The sequence below is a fragment of the Mirounga leonina genome, unplaced genomic scaffold (genome assembly GCF_011800145.1).
Source record: "Mirounga leonina isolate KUSES-001 unplaced genomic scaffold, KU_Mleo_1.0 Mir_101799, whole genome shotgun sequence".
NCBI classification, from domain to species: Eukaryota; Metazoa; Chordata; class Mammalia; order Carnivora; family Phocidae; genus Mirounga; species Mirounga leonina.
The window spans coordinates 416,973-444,967 of NW_023270210.1; the positions used below are offsets into that span (position 1 = coordinate 416,973).

Sequence of the window (27,995 nt, forward strand, 5' to 3'; positions counted from 1 at the left end):
GTTACATCCCAATACTTTTAGTGTGTTGTATTTTCATTTTCCTAAAGACGTTTTTAATTTCTCTTTTGATTTTTCTTTTACCCATTGGTTGCTCAGTAACATGTTGTTTAATCTCCACATATTTGTGAACTTTCCACTTTTCTTCTTGTAATTGATTTCTAGTTTAATAACATTGTGATCAGAAAAGATGCTTGCTATGATTTCAGTCTTTTAAAATTTTCTGAGACTTGTTTTGTAACCTAACATATGAAGAATGTTCCATTTGTACTTGAGAAGAATGTGTGTTCTGCTGTTGGATGGAATGTTGATCTGGTCTCACGTGTCATTTAAGTCCAATGTTTCCATATTGATTTTCTTTCTGAATTATCTACACACTATACAAGTGGAGTATTAAAGTCCCCTACTATTGTATTTTTAATTTCTCCTTTAAGTTATGTTAATATTTGCATTATATTTAGGTGCTATGTTGGGTGCATAGATATTTATTTTTTTTAAGATTTTATTTGTTTGAGAGAGTACAAGTTGGGGGAGTGGGTGAGACAAGCAGACTTCATGCTGAGCACAGAACCCTTCACAGGACTTGATCTCACCACCCTGAGATCATGACCTGAACCAAAATGAAGAGTTAGATGCTTAACCAACTGAGCCACCCGGGTACCCCGGGTGCATAGATATTTATAAACGTTATATCCTCTTGTTAGACCTCTTTCTCATTATATAATGAACTTCTTTGGGGGGTGGTCCAAGATATCAGCATAGGAAGACCCTGAACCCATCTCCTGTCATGGATACACAAATCTAAAGCTACATATGGAACAATTCCCTCAGAAAAAAAAATGAAAACTATCTGAACTACTCCTCCACAACAAAGGATAAAAGGACCACATCCAAAAACCCTATCCCCAGCACAGTGACCCACAGTTGGGAGGGATCTCACAAGTCTGGAGTTTTTCCTGGAGGAGAGAGGGGTACCCCAACCCTTGGGACCTATACCAGAGAGACTAATCCAAAATATATCCAGCTTGGGGTGCCTGGGTGACTCGGTTAAGCGTCTGCCTTCAGCTCAGGTCATGATCCCAGGGTCCTGGGATTGAGCCCCACGTCAGGCTCCCTGTTCAGCAGGGAGCCTGCTTCTCCCTCTCCCTCTGCCACTCCCCCTGCTTGTTCATTCTCTCTCTCTCCCTTTCTCTCCCTCAAATAAGTAAATGAAATCTTTTTAAAAAGTATGTCCAGCTTGGGAAACCAATGGGACTTACATCCAGGGGACACAAAGGGCTGTATGGAACTGAAATACTGCCTTTAAAGGACTTGCATATAGTCTCACTCACCCCAGGACCCAGAACAAAAGCAGCACATTGAAAAGTACCTAGATTATATGTGAAGGAGATTCAGTTCCTTATTTTAAAACATCTGCTGGAGGGGCAGGGGTGAGTAGTCATGGAATTCTACCACTGCCCTGCTGAAGCCAGTGGGCACATGCAGTTGCACCACACTCCCATTGCATTGCTGAGACCAAAGGATACTAGTGGCCATGGCATTCTCCTGCTGCCTTGCTGGAACTGGCAGGTAGGTGCTGACATGGCCCTTTCCCACGCCACACTGACAGGTAGGCATGTGTAGCCAAGGCATTTTCCCACTGCTTTGCTAAAGCCGGTGGGCATGCCCCCCCCCCCATGCTCTCCAGGGTCATTGCTAAAGCCAGTGGGCACATGTAATCCACACGGGGGATGCCCCTTGATCACCTGGCCCATAATGAGGGATTGTGTTCTGGGCATCACAGGACTATAACAGTAAAAAATGACAGACTACCACCCCCAGGGCACTGTGCAGATAGTAGACTGAAACACACCCCTAGTCTTTATGTGAAAAAGGCTATTTACTTGTCCTGGAACTTCAGCCTGAGGGACAGACTTCAGGCTTGCCACACATCCAGAGACTGCAGAGGAACTCTCAGGAACATAAGCAGCAAGATACCATCCTTGCACTCTTCCCTGGTTTTGCTACAGGTCACTGGTACCCCCCAGAAAAAAGTTTATATACCCATCTGGAGCCCCAGTTTTTTTAATTATCACCCAGGGGTTACCATTAGATCTTCTGGTCTGGAGGTTAGCAGGGTTTACAATTGTGGCTTCACAGGACTGTATATATTTATATACTTTAAAAGCTGTTGCCTGAGGGTTTGGCTTCTAATCAGTCTGAAACTAGGTGCTAACTAAGATCCCTCCCCTTGGAACATTGATATGTCTTGGCAAATCCTCAACTATGGGGATTTATCAAGAATAAATCAGGCTGCTTAGACAACTACAAAGGTTCAAGAGACAACCAACAGCTAGTGCAAAGTTGAACAATAAATTGATTCATCACCTACACAGTGCCACTTCTTCAAGACTGGGAGAGGTAGCTGTTTTGCCTAATACATAGAAACAAACAGAAAATCAAGCAATGAATAATATAATAACAACTGAAAAAATATACTAGAGGAGTTCAACACAGACTAGGTGAAACAAAACAGATCAGTGGTCTAGAAGATAGGGCAGTGGAATTCACCCAGAGTAGCAAAAAGAAAAAGAATTTTTAAAGTGAATTTAGCTTAAGGGACCTATATGACAAAAACAGAATAACAATTGGCTTATAGGGGTCCCAGAAGGAGAGAGGCAAAGAAGCAGAAAAATGTATTTGAAGAGAAAATGGCTGAAAACTACCCTAACCCGGGGAAGGAAACAGACATCCAAGTCAAGGAAACGTAGAATTCCAAGTAAGATGAACCCAAAGAGATCCATTCCAAGACACATTATAATTAAATTGTCAAAAGTTAAAAAGAGAATCTTAAAAAGAAGCAATAAAAAAACAATTTGTTACACAAGGGATTTCCCCATAAGACTATAAGCAGATCTTTCAGCAGAAACTTTGTAGGCCACTGCATGATATATTCATGATATACCCAAAAAACTGAAAGTAAAAACTTTCAACCAGGAATACTCTTGGGGTGCCTGGGTGGTTCAGTCGGTTGAGTATCTGACTCTTGATTTCAGCCCAGGTCATGATCTCAAGGTTGTGGGATGGTGGGGAGTTGGCTTGGGATTTTCTCTCTCCCTCTCCCTTTGCCCCTCCCCCCACTCATGCACTCTTGCTCACGCTCTCTCTCTCTCTCCCTCTCAAATAAATAAATCTTAAAAAAAAAAAAAAAAGAATACCCAGTAAGGCTATCATTCAGAATTGAAGGAGACAGAGTTTTTCAGATAAGCAAAAGCTAAGGTGGCCTTACAAGAAGTGTTAAAGAGACTTCTTTAAGTTTAAAAAAAAAAAAAGAGGCACTATTTAGTAACAAAAAAATATATATAAGTAAATCTCAATGGTAAAGGTAAATATATAGTAAAGGTGCTGTATCAATCACTTATAAAGCTAGTGTGAAGACAAAAGTAGGAAAATTAATTATAATTAGATAAGAAATATAAAAGATGTATATAAGATACAAGAAATATAAAAAGATGTAAAGGATGTAAAAGGAGACATCAAGAACACAAAATGTAACTGGAGAGTAAAATTGTAGAGTTCTAGAATACATTCAAAATTAAGTTACATCAACTTAAAATAGACTGTTATATATACAGAATGTTGTGTGTGAATTTTATGGTAACCATAAAGCAAAAACCTATACCAAATACAAAAAAGATAGCGAGGAAGGAATCTAAATACAACACAAAGAAAGTCTCAAACCACAAGGGAAGAAAGCAAGAAAAGAGGGACTACAAAAACAGCCAGAAAACAGTGGAAAAAATGGCAATAAGAATCACCTATCATGATGAAGTCCCAATTGTTCATTTTCCTTTTGTTTCCCTTGCCTCCAGAGATATATCTAATAAGTTGCTGCAGCTGAGGTCATAGAGGTTGCTGCCTGTGTTCTCCTCTAAGATTTTGATGGATTCCTGCCTTACATTTAGGTCTATCATCCATTTTGAATTTGTTTTTGTGTATGCTGTAAGAAAGTGGTCCAGTTTCATTCTTCTGCATGTGGCTGTCCAATTTTCCCAACACCACTTGTTAAAGAGACTTTTTTCCATTGGATAGTCTTTCCTGCTTTGTTGAAGATTAGTTGACCATAGAGTTGTAGGTCCATTACTGGATTGTCTATTTTGTTCCACTTGTGTGTATGTTATTGTGCCAGTACCATACTGTCTTGATGATTACAGCTTTGTAATACAGCTTTAAGTCTGGAATTGTGATGCCTCCCACTTCGCTTTTCTTTTATTTGGGGTCTTTTCTGATTCTATATAAATTTTAGAATTGTTTGTTCTAGCTCTGTGAAAAATGCTGGTGTTATTTTGATAGGGATTGCATTGAGTGTGTAGATTGCTTTGGGAAGTATAGACATTTTAACAATATTTGTTCTTCCAATCCATGAGCATGGAATATTTTTCCATTTCTTTGTGTCTTCCTCAATTTCTTTCATAAGTGTTCCATAGTTATCAGAGTACAGGTCTCTTACCTCTTTGGTTAGGTTTATGCCTAGGTTTGGTGCAATTGTAAATGGAATCGATTCTTTGATTTCTCTTTCTGCTGCTTCATTATTGGTGCATAGAAATGCAACTGACTTCTATGCATTGATTTTATATCCTGTGACTTTGCTGAATTCCTCTATCAGTTCTAGCAATTTTTAGGGGGAGTCTTTTGGGTTTTCTACATAGAGTATCATGTCATCTGCAAAGAGTGAAAGTTTGACTTCTTCTTTGCCAATTTGGATGCCTTTTATTTCTTTTTGTTGTCTGATTGCTGAGGCTAGGACTTCTAGTACTATGTTGAACAGTGGTGAGAGTGGACAACCCTGTCTTGTTCCTGACCTTACAGGAAAAGCTCTCAGTTTTCCCCCATTGAGGATGATATTAGCTGTGGGTCTTTCATATATGGCCTTTATGATGTTGAGGTATGTTCCTTCTATCCCTACTTTCTTAAGGGTTTTTATCAAGAAAGGATGTAAATTAAAATTAAAAATGTTTTGCACAGCAAAGGAAACAGTCAAGAAAACTAAAAGGCAGCACACAGAATGGGAGAAGATATTTGCAAATGACGTATCGGATAAAAAGCTTGTATCCAAAATCTATAAAGAACTTACCAAACTCAACACCCAAAAAATAAAAAATCCAGTAAAGAAATGGGCAGAAGACATGAACAGAGATTCCACCAAAAAGACATACAAATGCCTGACAGACACATGCATACAATGTCCAGCATCACTCATCATCAGGGAAAGACAAAGACAAATCAAAACCACAATGAGGTACCACTTCACGCTGGTCAGGATGGTTAAAATTAACTAGGAAACAACAGATGTTGGCAAGGATGCAGAGAAAAGGGAACTCTCTTACGCTGTTTGTAGGGATGCAAACTGGCACAACCACTGTGGAAAACAATATGGAGGTTCCTCAAAAAATTAAAAACAGAACTAACCTACAACCCAGCAATTGCTACTAGGAATTTATCCAAATGATACAAAAACAGTGATTCCGAGGGGCACACGCACCCCAGTGTTTATAGCAGCAATGTCCACACCAGCCAAAACATGGAAAGAGCCCAAATGTCCATCAATTGATGAATGGATAAAGATGTAGTGTGTGTGTGTGTGTGTGTGTGTGTGTAAAATGGACTATTACTCAGCCATCAAAAAGAATGAAATCATGCCATTTGCAACAACATGAATGGAACTAGAGTGTATTATGCTAAGTGAAATAAGTCAGAGAAAGACATATACCATATCATTTCACTCATATGTGGAATTTAAGAAACAAAACAGATAAACATAGGGGAAGGGAAGGAAAAATAAAAAAGACAGAGAGAGAGACAAGCCATAAGAGGCTTAAATATAGGGAAAAACTGAGTATCACTGGAGGAGAGGTGGGAGGGAGGATGGGGTAATTGGGTGATGGACATTAAGGAGGTCACTTGATGTAATGAGTACTGGGTGTTATATGCAACTGATGAATCACTAAATTCTACCTCTGAAACTAATACTACACTATATGTGAACTAACTTGCATTTAAATAAAATCTTGGAAAAAAGAATATACCTATTAATAATGACTTGAAATGTAAATGTACTAATTTCTCTAAACAAAAGGCATAGAATGGCTGATTGGTTAAAAAAAAATAAGACTCATCTATATGCTGCCTACAAGAGACTTATTTCAGATATAAGGACACTCACAGACTGAAAGTGAAGGGATGGAAGAAGATATTACATGCAAATGGATACAACAAAAAGAAAGCTGGTGTAGCTGTACTCATATCAGGCAAAATAGACTTTAAAACAGAGACAAAGAAGGGCATTACATAATGAGAAAGGGGTCAATCCAACAAGAAGATATAACATTTGTAGATATATATGCACCTAACATAGGAGCGCCAAAATATAAAGCAAATATTAACAGACCTAAAGGGAGAAATTGACAGTAAAACATTGACAAGGGATTTCAATACTCCACTTATATCAATGGATAGATCATACAGACAAAAATCAGTAAGGAAACATCATCCTTAAATGACACATTAGACCAGATGGACTTAATAGAAGACATTCCATCTAAAAGCAGCAGAATACAGATGTAGAGGAGCAAGATGGCGGAGGAGTAGGAGACCTAAATTTCGTCTGTTCCCAGGAATTTGGCTAGATAGGGATCAAACCATTCTGAACACCGACGAACTCAACAGGAGATCGAAGAAAAGAATAGCAGCAACTCCCTAAAAAGAAAAGCGACCACTTTCTGGAAGGTCTCTTCTGATTTGTTTAGTGTATATTTTTCTGGGGTCATTGTTACCCTCTTAGCATTTTGTTCTCTCATTCATCTATTCTCCTCTGGACAAAATGACAAGAGGGAAAAAAACCACCAAAAAAAAAAAAAGAACGAGAGGCAGTACTGACTGCCAGGGACCAAATCAATACGGACATTAGTAAGATGTCATAACTAGAGTTCAGATTGACGATTTTAAAGATACTAGCTGGGCTTGAAAAAAACATGGAAGTTATTAGAGAAACTCTTTCTGGAGAAATAAAAGAACTAAAATCTAACCAAGTCAAAATCAAAAAGGCTATTAATGAGGTGCAATCAAAAATGGAGGCTCTGGGGCGCCTGGGTGGCTCAGTTGGTTGAGCGACTGCCTTCGGCTCGGGTCATGATCTCAGGGTCCTGGGATCGAGCCCCGCATCGGGCTCCCTGCTCGGCAGGAGGCCTGCTTCTCCCTCTCCCACTCCTCCTGCTTGTGTTCCCTCTCTCACTGTCTCTCTCTGTCAAATAAATAAAATATTTAAAAAAAAAAATGGAGGCTCTAACTGCTAGGATACATGAGGCAGAAGAGAGAATTAGTGATATAGAAGACCAAATGATGGAAAATAAAGAAGCTGAGAAAAAGAGATAAACAACTACTGGATCATGAGGGCAGAATTCGAGAGATAAGTATACCATAAGACGAAACAATATTAGAATAATTGGGATCCCAGAAGAAGAAGAAAGAGAGAGGGGCAGAAGGTATATTGGAGCAAATTATAGCAGAGAACTTCCCTAATTTGGAGACGGAAACAGGCATCAAAATCAAGGAGGCACAGAGAACCCCCCTCAAAATCAATAAAAATAGGTCAACACCCCAACATCTAATAGTAAAACTTATGAGTCTCGAGACAAAGAAAATCCTGAAAGCAGCTCGGGATAAGAGATCTATAATCTACAATGGTAGAAACATTAGATTGGCAACAGACCTATCCACAGAGACCTGGAAAGCCGGAAAGGACGCCTGATATATTCAGAGCACTAAATGAGAAAAAATACGCAGCCAAGAATACTATATCCAGCTACGCTGTCATTGAAAATAGAAGGAGAAATTGAGATAAAAAGCTTCCAGGACAAACAAAAACTAAAGGAATTTGCAAACACAAACCAACCCTACAAGAAATATTGAAAGGGGTCCTCTAAGCAAAGAGAGAGCCTAAAAGTAACATAGACCAGAAAGGAACAGAGACAATATACAGTAACAGTCACCTTACAGGCAATACAGTGGCACTGAATTCATATCTTTCAATAGTTACCCTGAATGTAAATGGGCTAAATGCCCCCAATCAAAAGACACAGGCTATCAGGTTGGATAAAAAAACAAGACCCATTGATATGCTGTCTGCAAGGGACTCATTTTAGACCCAAAGACACCCCCAGATTGAAAGTGAGGGGGTGGAAAATCATTTACCATGCTAATGAACACCAAAAGAAAGCTGGGGTGGCAATCCTTATATCAGACAAATTAGATTTTAAACCAAAGACTATAATAAGAGATGAGGAAGGACACTACATCATACTTAAAGGGTCTATCCAACAAGAAGATCTAACAATTGTAAATATCTATGCCCCTAACACAGGAGTAGCCAATTATATAAGGCAATTAATAACAAAAGCAAAGAAACACATTGACAACAATACAGTAATAGTGGGGGACTTTAACACCCGCCTAACTGAAATGGACAGATCATCTAAGCAAAAGGTCAACAAGGAAATAAAGACTTCAAATGACACACTGGACCAAATGAACTTCACAGACATATTCAGAACATTCCATCCCAAAGCAACAGAATACACATTCTTCTCTAGTGCCTGTGGAACATTCTCCAGAATCGATCACATCCTAGGTCATAAATCAGGTCTCAACTGGTACCAAAAGATTGGGATCATTCCCTGCCTATTTTCAGACCACAGTGCTTTGAAACTAGAACTCAATCACAAGAGGAAAGTCGGAAAGAATTCAAATACATGGAGGCTAAAGAGCATCCTACTAAAGAATGAATGGGTCAACCAGGAAATTAAAGAAGAATTAAAAAAATTCATGGAAACCAATGAAAATGAAAACACAACTGTTCAAAATCTTTGAGATGCAGCAAAGGCAGTCCCAAGAGGAAAGTATATAGCAATACAAGCTTTTCTCAAGAAACAAGAAAGGTCTCAAATACACAACCTAACCCTACACCTAAAGGAGCTGGAGAAAGAACACCAAATGAAGCCTAAACCCAGCAGGAGGAGAGAAATAATAAAGATCAGAGCAGAAATCAATGAAATAGAAACCAAAAGAACAGTAGAACAGATCAACGAAACTAGGAGCTGGTTCTTTGAAAGAATTAACAAGATTGATAAACCCCTGGCCAGACTTACCAAAAAGAAAAGAGAAAGGACCCAAATAAATAAAATCATGAATGAAAGAGGAGAGATCATAACCAACACTGAAGAAATACAAACAATTTTAAGAACATATTATGAGCAACTGTATGCCAGCAAATTAATCTGGAAGAAATGGATGTATTCCTAGAGATGTATCAACTACCAAAACTGAACCAGGAAGAAATAGAAAACCTGAACAGACCTATAACCACTAAGGAAATTGAAGCAGTCATCAAAAATCTCCCAACAAACAAAAGCCCAGGGCCAGATGGCTTCCCAGTGGAATTCTACCAAACATTTAAAGAAGAATTAATACCTATTCTTCTGAAACTGTACCAAAAAATAGAAATGAAAGGAAAACTTCCAAACTCGTTTTATGAGGCCACCATTACCTTGATCCCAAAACCAGACAAAGACCCCATCAAAAAGGAGAATTACAGACCAATATCCTTGATGAACATGGATGCAAAAATTCTCACCAAAATACTAGCCAATAGGATCCAACAGTACATTAAAAGGATTATTCACCACAACCAAGTGGGATTTATTCCTGGGCTGCAAGGTTGGTTCAACATCCACAAATCAATCCATGTGATACAATACATTAATAAAAGAAAAAACAATCATACGATCCTCTCAATAGATGCAGAAAAAGCATTTGACAAAGTACAGCATCCTTTCTTGATTAAAACTCTTCAGAGTATAAGGATAGAGGGTACATACCTCAATATCATAAAACCCATCTATGAAAAAGCCACAGCAAATATCATTCTCAATGGGGAAAAACTGAGAGCTTTCCCACTAAGGTCAGGAACACGGCAGGGATGTCCACTATCACCACTGCTATTCAACATAGTACTAGAAGTCCTAGCCACAGCATTCAGATAAGAAATAAAAGGCATCCGAATCTGCAAAGAAGAAGTCAAACTCTCACTCTTTGCAGATGATATGATACGTTATGTGGAAAACCCAAAAGACTCTGCCCCAAAACTGCTAGAACTCATACAGGAATTCAATAAAGTGGCAGGATATAAAATCAATGCACAGAAATCAGTGGCATTCCTACACACCAACAACAAGACAGAACAAAGAGAAATTAAGGAGTTGATCCCATTTACAATTACATCCAAAACCAGAAGATACCTAGGAATACATCTAACCAAAGAGGCAAAGAATCTGTACTCAGAAAACCATAAAACACTCATGAAAGAAATTGAGGAAAACAAAGAAATGGAAAAACGTCCCATGCTCATGGATTGGAAGAACAAATATTGTGAAGCTGTCAATGCTACCTAGAGTAATCTGCACATTTAATGCAATCCCTATCAAAATACCATCCACTTTTTTCAGAGAAATGGAACAAATAATCCTAAAATTTGTATGGAACCAGAAAAGACCCTGAATAGCCAGAGGAATGTTGAAAAACAAAAGCAAAGCTGGTGGCATCACAATTCCAGACTTCAAGCTCTATTAAAAAGCTGTAATCATCAAGACAGTATGGTACTGGCACAAAAACAGACACATAGATCAATGAAACAGAATAGAGAGCCCAGAAATGGACCCTTGACTCTATGGTCAACTCATTTTCAACAAAGCAGGAAAGAATGTCCAATGGAAAAAAGACAGTCTCTTCAACAAATGGTGCTGGGAAAATTGGACAGCCCCATGCAGAACAATGAAACTGGACCATTTCCTTACACCACACACAAAAATAGATTCAAAATGGTTGAAAGACCTAAATGTGAGACAGGAGTCCATCAAAATCCTAAAGTAGAACACAGACAGCAACCTCCTCGACCTCAGCCACAGCAACTTCTTCCTAGAAACATCACCAAAGGCAAGGGAAGCAAGGGCAAAAATGAACTATTGGGACTTCATCAAGATAGAAAGCTTTTGTACAGCAAAGGAAACAGCCAATGAAACCAAAAGACAACCGACAGAATGGGAGAAGATATTTGCAAATGACATATCAGATAAAGGCTAGTATCCAAAATCTATAAAGAACTTACCAAACTCAACACTCAAAGAACAAATCATCCAATCAAGAAATGGGCAGAAGACATGAACAGACATTTTTTCCAAGAAGACATCCAAATGGCCAATAGACACATGAAAAAGTGCTCAACTTCACTTGGCATCAAGGAAATCCAAATCAAAACCTCAATGAGATACCACCTCACAGCAGTCAGAATGGCTAAAATTAACAAGTCAGGAAACAACAGATGTTGGCAGGGATTCAGTGAAAGGGGAACTCTCCTACATTGTTGGTAGGAATGCAAGCTGGTGCAACCACTCTGGAAAACAGTATGGAGGTTCCTCAAAACGTTGAAAATAGAGCTACCCTACGACTCAGCAATTGCACTACTGGGTATTTACCCCAAAGATACAAATGTAGGGATCCAAAGGGGTACGTGCACCCCAGTGTTTATAGCAGCAATGTCCACAGTAGCCAAACTATGGAAAGAGTCAAGATGTCCATCAACAGATGAATGGATAAAGAAGATATAGATAGATAGATAGATAGATAGATAGATAGATAGATAGATAGAGATATATATATCTTTATATACATAATGGAATGTTATGCAGCCATCAAAAGGAATGAAATCTTGCCTTTTGCAACGATGTGGATGGAACTGGAGGGTATTATGCTGAGCGAAATAAGTCAATCAGAGAAGACGTATCATATGATCTCATTGATATGAGGACTTCTTAATCTCAGGAAACAAACTGAGGGTTGCTGGAGTGGTGGGGGGTGGGAGGGATGGGGTGGCTGGGTGATAGACATTGGGGAGGGTATGTGCTATGGTGAGCACTGTGAATTGTGTAAGACTGTTGAATCATAGACCTGTACCTCTGAAAGAAATAATACATTATATGTTAAAAAAAAAAAAAAGAAGATAGCAGGAAGGGAAAAATGAAGGGGGGGGAACTCGGAGGGGGAGACGAGCCATGTGACACTATGGACTCTGAGAAACAAACTGAGAGTTCTAGAGGGGAGGGAGGTGGGGCATGGGTTAACCTGGTGATAGATATTAAAAGAGGGCACGTACTGAATGGAGCACTGGGTGTTATAGGCAAACAATGAATCATGGAACACTATATCAAAAACTAATGATGTAATGTATGGTGATTAACATAACATAATAAAAAAAGTTTAAAAAAGTAAAAGCGGAATAGACATTCTTCTCAAGTGCACATGAAACATTCTCCATGATAAATCACATGTTACACCACAAAAAGCCTTAATAAATTTAAGAAGATTGAAATTTTATCAAGCATCTTTTCTTTTTTTAATATTTTATTTATCGATTTGAGAGAGAGAGAGGGGGAGAGGGAGAGAGAATCTGAAGCAGACTCCAGACTGAGTGCATAGCCCTAAAATGTGGGGCTGGATCCCATGACAGATCATGACCTGAGCCAAAACCAAGAGTCAGATGCTTAACTGACTGAGCCACCCAGGCACCCCTCAAGCATCTTTTCTGAACACAGTGGTAAACTAGAAATCAATTACAAGAAGAAAACTGGAAAAATCACAGCTATGTAGAGATTAAATAGCATGCTATTAAACATCCATTGGGTCAACGAGGAAATAAAAGGAAAAAATTTTTTTAAAATACCTGAGACAAATGAAAATGGATATACAACATTCCAAAATCTGTGAGATGCAGCAAAAGTGTTTCTCAGTGGAAAGTTCATAGTGATACAGACCTACCTCAAGAAACAAAAATCTCAAATAAACAATCTAGCTTTACACCTATAAGAACTAGAAAAAGAAAAACAAAGCTCAAAGTCAGTAGAAGGAAGGAAATAATAAAAGATCAGAGTGTATATTAATGAAATAGAGACTAAAAAGACAATAGAAAAGATGGATAAAACTGAGAGCCGGTTCTTTGAAAAGATAAAATTGACAAACTTTTAGCTGTAGGCACCAAGAAAAAGAGATAGCTCAAATAAATTGTAATGAAAGAGAAGTTACAAATGATACCACAGAAATACAAAAGATTTTAAGAGACTACTAGGAACAATTATGTGCCAAGAAATTGGACAACCTAAAAGAAAAGGATAAATTCCTAGAAACATAATCTTCCAAGACTGAATTATGAAGAAATAGAAAATTTGAATAGACCAATTATTAGTAGGATATTGATTCAATAATTAAAACACTCCCAGCAATGTTTTAATTATTGTATAAGATGGCAGCCAGAATAGGAGGACCCTAGGCTCACCTCATCCCATGAATATTAGATAACAATCATCCTAAATACCCTATAGAACAAACTCTACAACTAAGGGCAGAGAAGAGTCCACATCAAAGAAGATAGGAGGTGTGGAGATGCGGTCTGGGAGAGAAACAATTATGGCTGCTGCAGTGGGGAGGGAGCCACGGTTGCACAGAATGGGGACAGACGGACTAATACACAGGAGGGCCCAATGGGAAAATGAACCCCCATAGCAACTGGCTTGGAAAGTGAGAGGGGCCAAATTTCATGAATTCTTGCAACCAGCAGGGCTTAAAGCCTGCAGTTTTAAAGTTCAACTGGCTTGGCTCAGGGAGAGCCCAGAGAGCATTTGGGCTGCTCTTGGAGAGAAGGCAAGGCAAACAGTCACAGACAAACAGCATGGAAACAGAAATCTGAAGAGCACCTGAGGCAGACAGTGAGGAGGTTAGTTGCTCATCAGAACATGTCCCAGAGAGACAGTGTTCATGGAGAGACCCCTCTGAGAACAAAGGAACTAGCAGGCACCATTTCCTTCCCCTATCCCTCAGCATAAGCACAGGGCCACCTACAGGAACTAGCTCAATACCAACACGACTTAACTTGCCTACACCAAGTGCCACACTCACCCTGTGCTCTGGTGTAATTCCACTTCCAAGTCATGCTTGCCTCAGTCCCAGTGCAATGGGCTTCCCTCCCCCCGAAGACCAGGCCAAACCCCTGCCAACACCGTGTCTCCCAACCTTGGAGTTTTACAGGGCCTCAGTTCAAGCAGGGGTAGTGACAAGTCTCATTGCACAAGCATACCAGTGCACACCTAGTTAAAACGCGCCACATTCAGTCCAAGGACAAAAAACTGCCCACAACAGGCAAAGAGCACCTCTGTAGACAACTGGCCAGAAAGATAAAGCAGCCAGGACAAAACAGAAAACACAGCACATATTGGAGACACTCCCAGAAGTGCTAGGCCCTGAGGAACAGAGGATAGTACATGACAGGGCACTATAGGACCTCTTCTTCATGAGGCCATTACCCTTAAGAACAGAAGACGTAGCTGACTTTTCTAACACAGAGAAACAGGCACAGAGGCATAGAAAAAATAAGAACACAGAGGAATTTCTCCCAAATGAAAGAACAGGACATGGCCAGGCAAGAAATCTACATGAAACAGATGTAACATACCTAATATGGAATTTAAAGGAATGATCATAAAGTTACTCACTGGATGTGAGAAGAATGAAAGACAGTGAGACCCTTAACACAGAGATAAGGAATAACATATCAGAGATAAAGGGTTCAATAAACAAAATGAGAAACACATTTGATGGAATGAACAAGAGGCTAGAAGAAGCAAAGGAATGAATTAATGACCTAGAAGAGACAGAGTAATGGAAAGTAATCGACCTGAACAAAAGAGAAAAAAGAATTATGCAAAATGAGAATGGACTTAGGGAACTCAGTGACTCCATCAAAGGTAGTAACATTTGTATTATAGGAGTTCCAGAAGAAGAAGAGAGAGAAAAGAGGCACAACATTTATTTGAAAAAATAATAGCTGAAAAATACCCTAATCTGGAAAAGGAAACAGATATCCAGATCTAGGAGGCACAGAGATCCCCCAACAAAGTCAACAAAAGCAGATCCACACCAAGACGTATTGTAATTAAAATGCCAAGTTATAGTGATGAAGAAAAAATTTTAAAAGCAGCAAGACAAAAGAATACAGTTATATACAAGGGAAACCTCATAAGATTATCAGCAGATTTTTCAGCAGAAACTCTGCAACCCAGAAGGGAGAGGCCTGATATATTCGAAGTGTTGATTGGGAAAAATATGCAGCCAAGTATACCCTCTCCAAAGGCAATCATTCAGAATGGAAGAAGAGATAGAATTTCCCAAACAAAAATGAAAGGAGTTTATGACCACTAAAGCAGCCCTGCAAGAAATATTAAAGGGGACTCTTTCAGTGGAAAGGAAAGCCAAAAGTGACAGTATGAAAGTAGGAAACACAAACACAGTAAAAATGAATATTTCTATTTAAAAAATCAGGGAACTCACACAAAAAAAGGATGTAGGGGCGCCTGGGTGGCTCAGTTGGTTAAGCATCTGCCTTCAGCTCAGGTCATGATCCCAGGGTCCTGGGATCGAGCCCCTCTCCCTCTGCCTACTGCTCCCCCTGCTCGTGCTCTCTCTGCCAAATAACTAAATAAAGTTTTTTTTTAAAGGATGTAAAATATCACGCCATATACCTAAAACATGAAGAGAGGAAAAAAGAATGGGTTCAAACTTAAGTGACCATCAACTTAATATAGACTGTTATTTGCAGATGTTGTATACAAACCTAATGGTAACCACAAATCAAAAACCACTAGTAGATACACAAACAATAAAAAGAAAGGGAACCAAATATGTCATTAAAGAAAACCAGCAAAACATGAAAGAAAGATGAAAGGATCAGAAAAACTTCAGAAACAACCACAAAACAAGTAACAGAATGACAATAAATACATATCTATCAATAATTACTTTAAAAGTAAAGGGACTAAATACTCCAGTCAAAAGACATAGGGTGACAGAGTGGATAAAAACACAAGACCTATCTATATACTGCCTACAAGCGACTCATTTTAGACCTAAGGACACGTACAGATTGAAAGTGAGGGCATGGAGAAATATTTATCATGCAAATAGTTGTCAAAAAAAATGCCAGAGTAGCAATACTTATATTGGATAAAATAGATTTTAAAACAAAGACCATGACAAGACACAAAGAAGGTCACTATATAATAATAAAGGGGACAACCCAACATGAAGACATAACAGTAGTAACTATATATGCACCCAACATGGGGGCACCCAAATATTCAAAATATTTAATAACAAATATAAGGGAACTAATCAATAGTAATACAATAATAGTAAGGGCCTTTAACACCCATGTACATCAATGGAAAGATCGTCCAATCAGAAAATCAACAAGAAAACAATGGCTTTGAATGACACACTGGACCAGATGGATTTCACATAAATATATCCAGAACATTCCATCCTGAAAGAGCAGAATACACATTCTTTTCAGGTACACATGGAACATTCTCCAGAATAGATCACATATAAGGCCACAAAGCTAGTTTCAACAAATTCATAAATATCAAAGTCATACCATGCATCTTTTCTGATCACAATGCTTTGAAACTAGAAATCAACCACAAGAAAAATTCTGGAAAGAGCATAAATACATGTAGGTTAAATAACATGCTACTAAACAATAAATGTATCAACCAAAAAATCAAAGAAGAAACCAAAAGTACATGGAAACAAATTAAAATGAAAACACGACACTCCAAAACCTTTGGGATGCAAGAGAAAAGTTTATAGCACTATAGGCCTACCTACAGAAGCAAGAAAAATCTCAAATAAACAACCTAACCTTACACCTAAAGGAGCTAGGAAAGGAACTAGCGAAATGCAAAACCAGCAGAAGGAAGGAATTAATAAAGATTAGAGCAGAAATAAATGATATAGAAACTAAAATATAATAGATCAATGAAACCAGGAGCTGGTTCTTTGAAGAGATCAACAAAATTCATAAAACTCTAGGCACAGTTATCAAAAAAACAAAGAGAAATAACTCAAGTAAATACAATTACAAATGAAAGAGGAAGAATAATACCAACATCACAGAAATACAAACGACTGTGAGAGAACATTATGAAAAACTATATGCCAATAAATTGGACAACCTAGAAAAAAATGGATAAATTCCTAGAAACATATAACCTACCAAAACTGAAGTAGGAAGAAGTAGAAAATTTGAATAGACTGATTACCAGCAAGGATATTGAATCAGTAATCAAAAAACTCCCAATGAACAAAAGTTCAGGACCAGACGGTTTCACAGGCAAATTCTACCAAACATTTAAAGAAGAGTTAATATGTATTCTAGTCAAACTATTCCAAAAAATAGAAAAGCAAGTAAAACTTCCAAATTCATTCTATGAGACCAGCATTACTCTGATACCAAAACCAAATAAAGACACCACTAAAAAAACAGAACTACAGGTGAATATCCCTGCTGAACATAGATGCAAAAATCCTCAACAAAATACTAGCAAACATAATCCAACAATACATTCAAAAAATCATTCACCACAGTCAAGTGGGATTTATTCCTGGGATGCAAGAGTGGTTCCATATTCACAAATCAAAGTGATATATCATATCAATGAAAGGAAGGATAAAAATCATACAATCATTGCAATATACACAGGAAAAGCATTTGACAAAGTACAACATCCATTCGTGATAAAAACCCTCAACAAAGTAGGTTTAGAGGGAATATATCTCAACATAATAAAGGTTACATGTGGAAAACCCACAATGAACATCATACTCAATGGGGAAAAACAGAGCTTTTCCCTTAAGGTCAGGAACAAGAAAGGGATGCCCACTCTCACCACTTTTATTCAACATAGTACTGGAAGTCCTAGCCACAGCAATTAGACAACAAAAAGAAATTAAAGGCATCCAAATTGATGAACTTTCACTCTTTGCAGATGACAAAATACTCCATATTAGAATGCCCAAAAGACTCCACCAAAAAAACTACTAGTACTGATAAAGGAATTCAGTAAACTCACAAGATACAAAATTAATGTGCAGAAAACTGTTGCATTCCTATACACTAATAATGAAGCAGCAGAAAGAGAAATTAAGAGAACAATCCCATTTACAAGTGCACCGAAAATAATAAGATACCTAATAAGCCTAACCAGGAGGTGAAAGACCTGTACTTTGAAAACTATAAAACACTGATGAAATTGAAGACAACACAAAGAAATGGAAAGACATTCCATGCTCATGTATTGGAAGAACAGATATTGTTAAAATGAATATACTACCCAAAGCAATCTACACATTTAATACAACACCTATCAAAATACTAACAGTATTTTTCACAGAGCTAGTACAAACCAATCCTAAAATTTGTATGGAACCACAAAAGACCCCAAAGAGCCAATACAACCTTTTAAAAGAAAAGAAAAGCTGGAGGTATCACAATGCCAGATTTCAAGTTATATTACAAAGCTATAGTGATCAAAACAGTATGGTACTGGCACAAAAATAGACACATAGATCACTAGAACATAATAGAAAACCATGAAATAAACCCTAAATTATATAGTCAATTAATCTTTGACAAAGCAGGAAAGAATATCCAATGGGAAAAAGACAATCTCTTCAACAAATAGTATTAGGAAAACTGGACAGCAACATGCAAAAAAATGAAACTGGGCCACTTTCTTTCACTGTACACAAAAATAAACTCAAAATGGATTAAAGACCTAAATGTGAGACCTGAAACCATAAAAATCCTAGAAGAGAGCACAGGCAGTAATATCTCTGACATTGGCCATTGCAAAATTTCTCTAGGTATGTCTCCTGAGGCAAGGCAATTAAAAGAAAAAAAAAAACTGTTGGGACTACATCAAAATGAACAGCTTCTGCACAGCAAAAGAAACAACAAAACTAAAAGGTAACCTACAGAATGGGAGAAGATATTGCAAATGACATACGCAATAAGGTTTGGTATCCAAAATATATAAACAACTTATACAAATCAACACCCAAAAAACAAATAATCCAATTTTTAAATGGACAGACATTTTTCCAAAGAAGACATACAGATGGGCAACATACATGAAAAGATGCTCAACATCACTCATCATGAAGGAAATGAAAATCAAAACTACAATGAGGTATCCCACCTCACACGAGTCAGAATGGCTAAAATCAAAAACACTAGAAACAACAAGTGTTGGTGAGGTTGTGGAGAAAAAGGAACACTCTTGCACCATTGGTGGGAATGCAAACTGCTACAGCCACTGTGGAAAACAGTATGGAGGTTCCTCAAAAAATAAAAAATAGAACTACCCTATAATCCAGCAACTGTACTACTGGGTATTTACTCTCCCCCCAATAAAAACCACTAATTCAAAGGAATGCATGCATCCCAGTGTTTACTGCAACATTATTCACAATAGCCAGATTATGGAAGCAACCCAAGTATCCATTGATAGATGAATGGATAAAGATGTGGTATATATATACAGTGGAGTATGATTCAGCCACAAAAAGAATGAAATCTTGCATTTTACAACAACATGGATGGAACTAGAGAATATAATGCTAAGCAAAGTAAGTCAGAGAAAGACAAATGCCATGATTTCACTCATATGTGGAATTTAAGAAACAAAGTAAACAAGCAAAAGAAAGAGACAAACCAAGAAAAAGACTCTTAACTATAGAGGACAAACTTGGTTATTAGAGCAGATATTGGTGGCAGGATGGATGAAATAGGGGATGGGGAGTAAGGAGTGCACTTGTCAAGATGAGCACTGGGTAATGTATGGAATTGTTGAATCACTGTGTTGTACACCTGAAACTAATATAGCACTGTATGTTAACCATACTGGAATTAAACAAATGAATGAGTGACACTCCAATAAACAAATGTCCAGGACCAGACAGCTTCACTGGTTAATTCTACCAAACTTTCAAAGAAGATTTTAATATTTATCCTTTTCAAACTCTTCCAAGAAATTGAAGAGGGAATGCTCCCAAACTCATTTTCTGAGGCCAACATTACCCTGACACAAAGAATAAACAAGGACATCACAAAAAAAGAAAGAAAGAAGAAAGAAAATTACAGGTCAGTATCCCTATGAACATAGATCCAAAAATGATCAACAAAATATTAGCAAATTAAATTCAACAATATTTTAGTAGATTCATACACCATGATCAAGTGGAATTTATCCCAGTGATCCAAGGATGGTTCAATATCTGCAAGTCAATCAGCTGTTTATGGGTGACAAGATTTAATATATGGAAACCCCTAAAGAATCCACCAAAAAAACTGTTAGAACTAATAAACAAATTCAGGTTGCATGGTTCAAGAGCAATATAAAAAATTTGGTTACATTTATATACACTAACAATGAATTATCAGGAAGAGAAATTAAGAAAACAACCCCACTTAAAATTGTATCAAAAACAATAAAATTCTTAGAAGTAAATTTAACCAAGAAAGTAAAAGATTTATACACTGAAAACTATAAAGCATTGATGAAAGAAATAGAAGAAAACACTAATAAGTGGAAATATATTCCATTCTTATGGATTGGAAGAATGAATAGTTAAAATTTCCATAAAATTTCCATATTAGCCAGATTCAGTGCAATCCCTATCAAAATTCCAATGGTATTGTTCACAGAAATACAAGAAGCAATCCTAAAATTTGTATGGAAATGCAAAAGACCCAAATAGCCAAAGCAATCTTAAAAAGAACAGATCTGGGGAGAAGGAAAAGATGGCAGCAGACTAGGAGGACCCTAGCCTTGTCTCATCCCACAAACACAACTAAATATCAAATCATCCTAAATCCCCATGAATTGACCTGAAGATTGACAGAACAAACTACACAACTAAAGGGAGAGAAAAGACCACATTGAAGAAGGTAGGAATTGTGGAGACGTGGTTTAGGGAAGAAATGGATTACTGGTGCTGTGGAAGAGAGGGAGCTAAGGTTGTGGAGAAAGGTGAGAGAGAGAGAGCACATGGGAAGGCACAAGGAGAACATTTCCCCAAAAGCCATTGGTTTGGAAAATGAGAGGGGCTTATTTTCGTGAATTCTTGCAACCAGTGAGCCTGAAAGACTGGAGTTTTAAAATTCAGCAGGCTTGACTACAATAGAGCCCAGAGGGCACAGCCCTGCTCATGGAGAAAAGGCAGGCAGACAACCTGGGGCAGATAGCATGGCAACAGCCATTTGCAGAGTGCCTGGGACACACAGGTGGGAGATTATTTGCTCTTCTCAGAGCCCATCCCTGAGAGGCAGCATTCAGGGAGATGCCTTTCTGGGAACAAAGGAGCTGGCTGGCACCATTGCCCAACCCCATCCCTCAGCATAAACACAGAGCCATTGGCAGGAGCCAGTGCAGCGCTAACACTGGCTGCCTAACTTGCATACACCAAGCCCCACACCCCTGCACTCTGGCAGGACTGCACTTCTCAGTCAAGCTTGTCTCAGTCCCAGCATCGCAGCCCCTCCCCCAGGAGAGAAAACAAAAATCTCTGCCCACACCACATCTCCCAAACAGAGAGTTCTGCAGGGCCTCAGTTCTGGTGGAGTTGGTGTCAGGTTTCATTTAACAAGCAGACCAGAGCAGACATAGTTAAAACTCACCACATTCAGGCCAGGGACCAAACACTGCCCACTGCAGGCAAGGAGAGCCTCTGTGCATGACTGGCTTGAAGGATCGAGCCGCCAAAACACAACAGCAGAGCACACACTACACACACCAGAAACAATCCCTGAAGCTCCAGGGCCTGGAAAGTACATGACCTCTTCTTCATACTTTCAAGAGCAGGAGACATAACTGGCTTTTCTAACACAGAGAAGAAGGCAGAGACTTAGACAAAATGCCAAGATGGAGGAATTTATCTCAAATGAAAGAACAAGATAAGACCACAGCCAGAGATCTAAGTGAAACCGATAAAAGTAACATGTCTGATGGAGAATTTAAGCAACAATCATAAGGATACTCACTGGGCTTGAGAAAAGACTAGAAGAGGTCAGTGAGACCCTTACCACAGACATAAAAGAATTTTTAAAAAATCAATCAGAGATGAAGAATGCAATAAATGAGACTGGAAACAGGCTTGATGCAATGAACAGCAGGCTGAAAGAAGCAAAGGAATGAATTAGTGACATAGAAGGAAAAATAATGGAAAATAATGAAGCTGGACAAGACAGAAAGAAGAATTATGCAACATGAGAAAAGACTTAGAGAACTCAGTGACTCCATCATAACATTCATATTATAGGAGTCCCAGAAGAAGAGAAAGAAAAAGGGGAAGGAAATTTATTTCAGAAATAATAGCTTAAAATTTCCCTAATCCGGGGAAGGAAACAGACATCCAAAACCAACAAAAGCAGGCCAACACCAAGGCATATTGTAGTTAAATTTGGAAAATCTAGTGATAAAGAAAAATTTTTAAAAAGCAGCAAGACAAAAGAAGTCCTTAATTTACAAGGGAAGACCCATAAGGTTAGCTGTAGACCTCTCCAGAAACTTGGCAAGCCAGAAATGAGTGGCATGATATAGTCAATGTGCTGAATGGGAAAAATCTGTAGCCAAGAATATTCTTTCTAGCAAGGCTATCATTCAGAATAGGAGAGATAGTTTCCCAGACAAACAAAAACTAAAGGAGTTAGTGACCACTAAACGAGCACTGCAAGAAATATTAAAGGGGACTCTTTGAGTGGAAAGGAGAGACCAAAAATGACAAAGAAAGGATCAGAGAAATTCTCCAGAAACAATGACAAAACAAGTAATAAAATGGCAATAAACACATAGCTATCAGTAATTACTTTGAATGTAAATGGACTAAGCACTCCAATCAAAAGGCATAGGGTGTCAAGAAACAAATAATCTGGTTTAAAAAATGGGCAGAAGACAGGAATAGACATTTTTCCAAAGAAGATATATAGATGACCAACAGAGACATAAAAAGATGCTCAACATCACTCATCAGGGAAATACAAATCAAAACCCCAATGAGCTATCACTTCATACCAGTCATCCAGGAAGCAACAGGTGTTGGTGAGGATGTGGAGAAAGGGAAACCCTCTTACACTGTTGGTGAGAATGCAAGTTGGGTACAGCCACTTTGGAAAACAGTGCAGAGGTTCCTCAAAAAGTTAAAAATAGAGCTACCTATGACCCAGTAATTGTACTCCTGGGTATTTACCACAAAGACACAGATGTAGTGAAAAGAAGGGCCACATGCACCCCAATGTTCATAGCAGCAATGTCCACAATAGCCAAACTGTGGAAAGAGCCAAGATTCCCTTCAACAGATGAATGGATAAAGAAGATGTGGTCTGGGGCACCTAGGTGGCTCAGCCGTTGGGCATCTGCCTTCGGCTCAGGTCATGATCCCAGGTCCTGGGATCGAGCCCCGCATCGGGCTCCCTGCTCCACGGGAAGCCTGCTTCTCCCTCTCCCACTCCCCCTGCTTGTGTTCCCCCTCTCACTGTGTCTCTCTCTGTCAAATAAATAAATAAAATCTTAAAAAAAAAAAAGATGTGGTCCATATATACAATGGAATATTACTCAGCCATCAGAAAGGATGAATACCCAACTTTTACATCAACATGGATGAGACTGGAGGAGATTATGCTAAGTGAAATAAGTCAAGCAGAGAAAGTCAATTATCATATGGTTTCACTTATTTGTGGAACATAAGGAATAGCATGGAGGACATTAGGAGAAGAAAGGGAAAAATGAAGGGGGGGAATCGGAGGGGGAGACGAACCATGAGAGACTATGGACTCTGAGAAACAAACTGAGGGTTCTAGAGGGGAGGGGGGTGGGGGGATGGGTTAGCCCAGTGATGAGTATTAAGGAGGACATGTACTGCATGGAGCACTGGGTGTTATATGAAAACAGTGAATCGTGGATCACTACATTAAAAACTAATAACGTATTGTATGGTGACTAACATAAAATTAAATTAAAATAAAATAAATAAAATAAAATAAAATAATCTCCTTTTCTTTAACTTTTGAGAGTTTAATTATATTGTGTCTTAGTGTAGGTCTCTTTGGATTCCTCTTTTGGAGATCCCATGGGCTCCCTGGATGTAGCTGTCTCTTTCTCTAAGTTGGGTGGTTTTCTGTTATTTTTTCAAATAAGCTTTCTGACCCCTTTCTCTCTCTCTTCTCCTGGGACCCCTATAATATTAGTCTGCTTGATGGAGTCTTATAATTCTCTTAAGCTATCTTCACTCTTTTTCATTATTTTTTCTTTTTGCTTCTCTGATTGAATGAATTCTTCCTTTCTGTCTTTGAGTTTGCTGATAATTTCTTCCACTTTATCTAGTCTGCTCTGTTAACTTTTTCAACTTAGTTACTTTTTCAGCTTTGATTTCTGTTTGGTACTTTTTAATATTTTCTATCTCATTGTTGAAATTCTCACTTTGTCATGCATTGGTCTCCTGACCTTGGTAAGCATCTTTTGACCATTATTTTAAACTCTTTATCAGATAAATCACTTATCTCCATTTTATTAGGGTCTATTTCTGGGGTTTTATCTTGTTGTTTTGTTTAGAACATATTCTTCTGTTTCTTCATTTTTCTTTCCCTCTGTGTTGGTTTCTGCATATTAGATACAACAGCCACCTCTCCCAGTCTTGATAGAGTGGTCTTGTGTAAGAGATGAACCTTATCATTCAGCTCAGCCTTAGCTCTTGGCTGTCGCTCAAACCTTTGTGATTTTTCTAAGCCACTTTCTGTGGTTTTAGCAGCTTCCAGTAGTTGAAGGTGTGTCAAGACCTGTCAGTCTCCCAAAGGGGAGGATCTTAGTCAGCACCTAGATGGAGGCTGATTGGAAGCCAGACCCTTGGTTAACAGCTTTTAAAGTATGCAAGCAGACTTCTTTCCAGGAAAGACTGGGAGCTGGGCATTTCTGTGTGCTCCCTTTGCACTGAGCCTTGGGTAGATAGCCAATTAAGAAGCATTTCTTTGTTTGTTACTGTCCTATGGAATCTGGAACTAAAGCCCCACTGGCTGCCAGAGCCAGGTGATCAAGGGGTGATCAAGCCAGGTGATCCCCTGGACAGCAGCCACAAAAGCCAGAGTGGTAGGCATGTATACAAGCTCATTCCAGGAATACACCAATGACCTGAGTGGGCCAGAGGGAGAATGTGCAGATGGTGCCCACTGGCTTTCTTCATCTCTGGGGAGGATTGCAGTCTGTCCCTAGATGTGTGCCAAAATAGAAGCCTGACCTTCAAGAAGCAGCTTTTAATGTATGCAAATAGGTTTTTTCTAGAGAAAGACTAGGATATGGGTGTTTCTGTCTGCTGTCTCTGTACTAGACCTGAGTTTTCCACAGTGAGTCTTCATAAGCCCATTAAGAACTGTTTCGAGCCGGGCTGGTACCACCATGTTCTCTCGGGCAGGCGTCGCTGGGCCAAGTTCGAAATATGGCAAATTTAAAAGATATTACCAGGCGACTAAAATCAATCAAAAACATCCAGAAAATCACCAAGTCTGTGAAAATGGTAGCAGCAGCAAAATATGCCCGAGCTGAGAGGGAGCTGAAACCAGCTCGAGTATATGGGATAGGATCTTTGGCTCTGTATGAAAAAGCTGATATTAAGGTGCCTGAACACAAGAAGAAACACCTCCTTATTGGTGTGTCCTCAGATCGAGGGCTCTCTGGTGCTATTCATTCCTCGGTTGCTAAACAGATGAAAAGTGAGGTGGCCACGCTCACAGCAGCTGGGAAAGAAGTCATGCTTGTTGGAATTGGTGATAAAATCAGGGGTATACTTCATAGGACTCACTCTGACCAGTTTCTGGTGTCCTTCAAAGAAGTGGGAAGAAAACCTCCTACTTTTGGGGATGCGTCCGTCATTGCCCTTGAACTACTAAATTCTGGACATGAATTTGATGAAGGGTCTAATCATCTTTAATCAGTTCAGGTCTGTCATCTCCTACAAGACAGAAGAAAAGCCCATATTTTCCCTTGAAACCGTTGCAAGTGCTGAGAGCATGAGTACCTATGATGATATTGATGCTGACGTGCTGCAGAATTACCAAGAATACAATTTGGCCAACATCATCTACTGTTCTCTAAAGGAATCCACCATGAGTGAGCAAAGTGCCAGGATGACGGCCATGGACAACGCTAGCAAGAACGCTTCCAAGATGATTGACAAACTGACCTTGACATTCAATCGCACCCACCAGGTTGTCATCACGAAAGAGTTGATTGAAGTCATTTCCGGTGCAGCAGCTCTGGATTAATGAAAACCAAGTTTCATCCTCAGACAAGATATAAAGAAGGAAAATTCAGCCAGCTGGTTTTATTTTTAGCTTACTGCTGTCCTTGTCGGAAGAAATTGTTGGTCCATTGTTTAAACTACTAAAGACAGCAAGATGTTTATAAATTATCTTACAATAAACTACTTACCAAAAGAAAAAAAAAAGAACTGTTTCTTTGTGTTCTATAACCTGGTGGGTCTCATGGATGCAAGCCTCATTGTCTTTCAAAGCTAGGTGTTTCGGGGGCCCATCCCTCATGCAGACATCTTAAAAGTTTGGGCACTAAATGTTGAGTCCAAACTCTTCACTCCTCAAGGAGAAGCTTGGAGTTGTGAACTTCCTTCTGGTTGCTGCACCAGGGATGGGTTTATGATAAAATTGTGTTTCAGCATTTTCTACCCATTTTGATGTGGGTTTTTTTTCTTATTTACCCAATGTGTAGGAGTCACTCAGCTAGTTTCTGGATTTCTTTCAGAGGGAATTGTCCCAGTTGTAGCTGTAGATTTGGTATGTGCATGGGGGGAGGTGAGTTTGGGAGATTTCTATGTTGCCATCATGGACCAGAACCACCAAGATTATTTGTATTAGTCCCAAACTGGAAACTACTCAAATATCTATCAACAGTAGAATGGATGAATAAATTGTGGTAGAGTCACGCAATAAAATTCTATACAGCATGAAGGATAAATGATCTACTACTATATAACAACAATGATGAATCTCCTAAATATAATATTAAATGAAAGAATCCAGACACAAAAGACTACAAGCAAAACTAATCTTTGGTGACAGAAGTCATGATGGTAGTTATCCTTGGGTTAGGGGAAAGACAAGATGGAAAAGGGGTACAAGGGAGTGTTCTGGGGTGTGCGTAATGATCTATTTATTGGCCTGGATGCTAGTGATATGGATGTGTTCACATCATGAAAATACATCAAGCTTAAGATTTGTGTACTTTTCCATATACGTACTATACTTCAGTAAAAGATTAATTTACCTTAAGTAAAAAAGAAATCCTTTAAGAAAAAAAGAAAGCCTTTAGCAAAGGCTTTTCAGTGACTTCCCATAGTACTCAGAATAAAACCCAAAATCTTTACCATGGCCTATAAGGCTATACATGATCTGGCCCATGGCTACCTCCTCCACATTATTCCTTACCATTATCCCCCTTGCTTACTCAGCTCCAGCCACATGGCCTTCTTGCTGTTCTGCAAACATAATAAAACTCCTTTCCATCCTAATGCTTTGTTCTTGCTCTTCCCTTTGCCTGGAACACTCCTCTCAGCTTATCACATTGTTGGTTTCTTATCATATAGGTAACAGCTCAAATGTCACTTCTTCAAAAAAGTCCTCACTCAACATACTCCATCTGAAATAGACTACCCAGTCACTTTTTATCACAGTACATTATTTTTTCTTTATAACATCTGTAACTAGATATGTATTTATTACTTGTCCATCATTTGTCTTTCTTAATAGAATGTAAATAGATCCCAAAGGCTGGGATCGTGTCTGCTATGTTCATCACTGTATCTTTAACACCTGACACCACCTAGCACATAGCAGCTGCTCATGTAAATGTTAGAGTTGAATGAATGAGTGAAGATCACTGAGTAATCTGCCCAGTAGGTCTATAGCTTGGCTTTTCCCCACAAAGAGAAACACCTGAGAAGTTCTAAGTCATTCTGCTAAA

The 27,995-nt window shown here is 38.7% G+C and overlaps 2 protein-coding genes across 3 annotated transcripts in view; both read left to right on the forward strand.

The window, feature by feature from the left end:
• The window catches only part of TMLHE (trimethyllysine hydroxylase, epsilon), a 116,792-nt gene that overhangs the window by 82,491 nt on the left and 6,306 nt on the right, over window positions 1-27,995 (forward strand). The gene's annotated exons all lie outside the window — the stretch shown is intronic.
• LOC118014290 (ATP synthase subunit gamma, mitochondrial-like) lies at window positions 24,641-27,983 on the forward strand. Its single transcript, XM_035010479.1, is given in 2 exon segments — window positions 24,641-25,938; window positions 25,940-27,983. Coding segments are annotated over 2 exon segments (825 nt in total). The 5' UTR covers window positions 24,641-25,458; the 3' UTR covers window positions 26,285-27,983.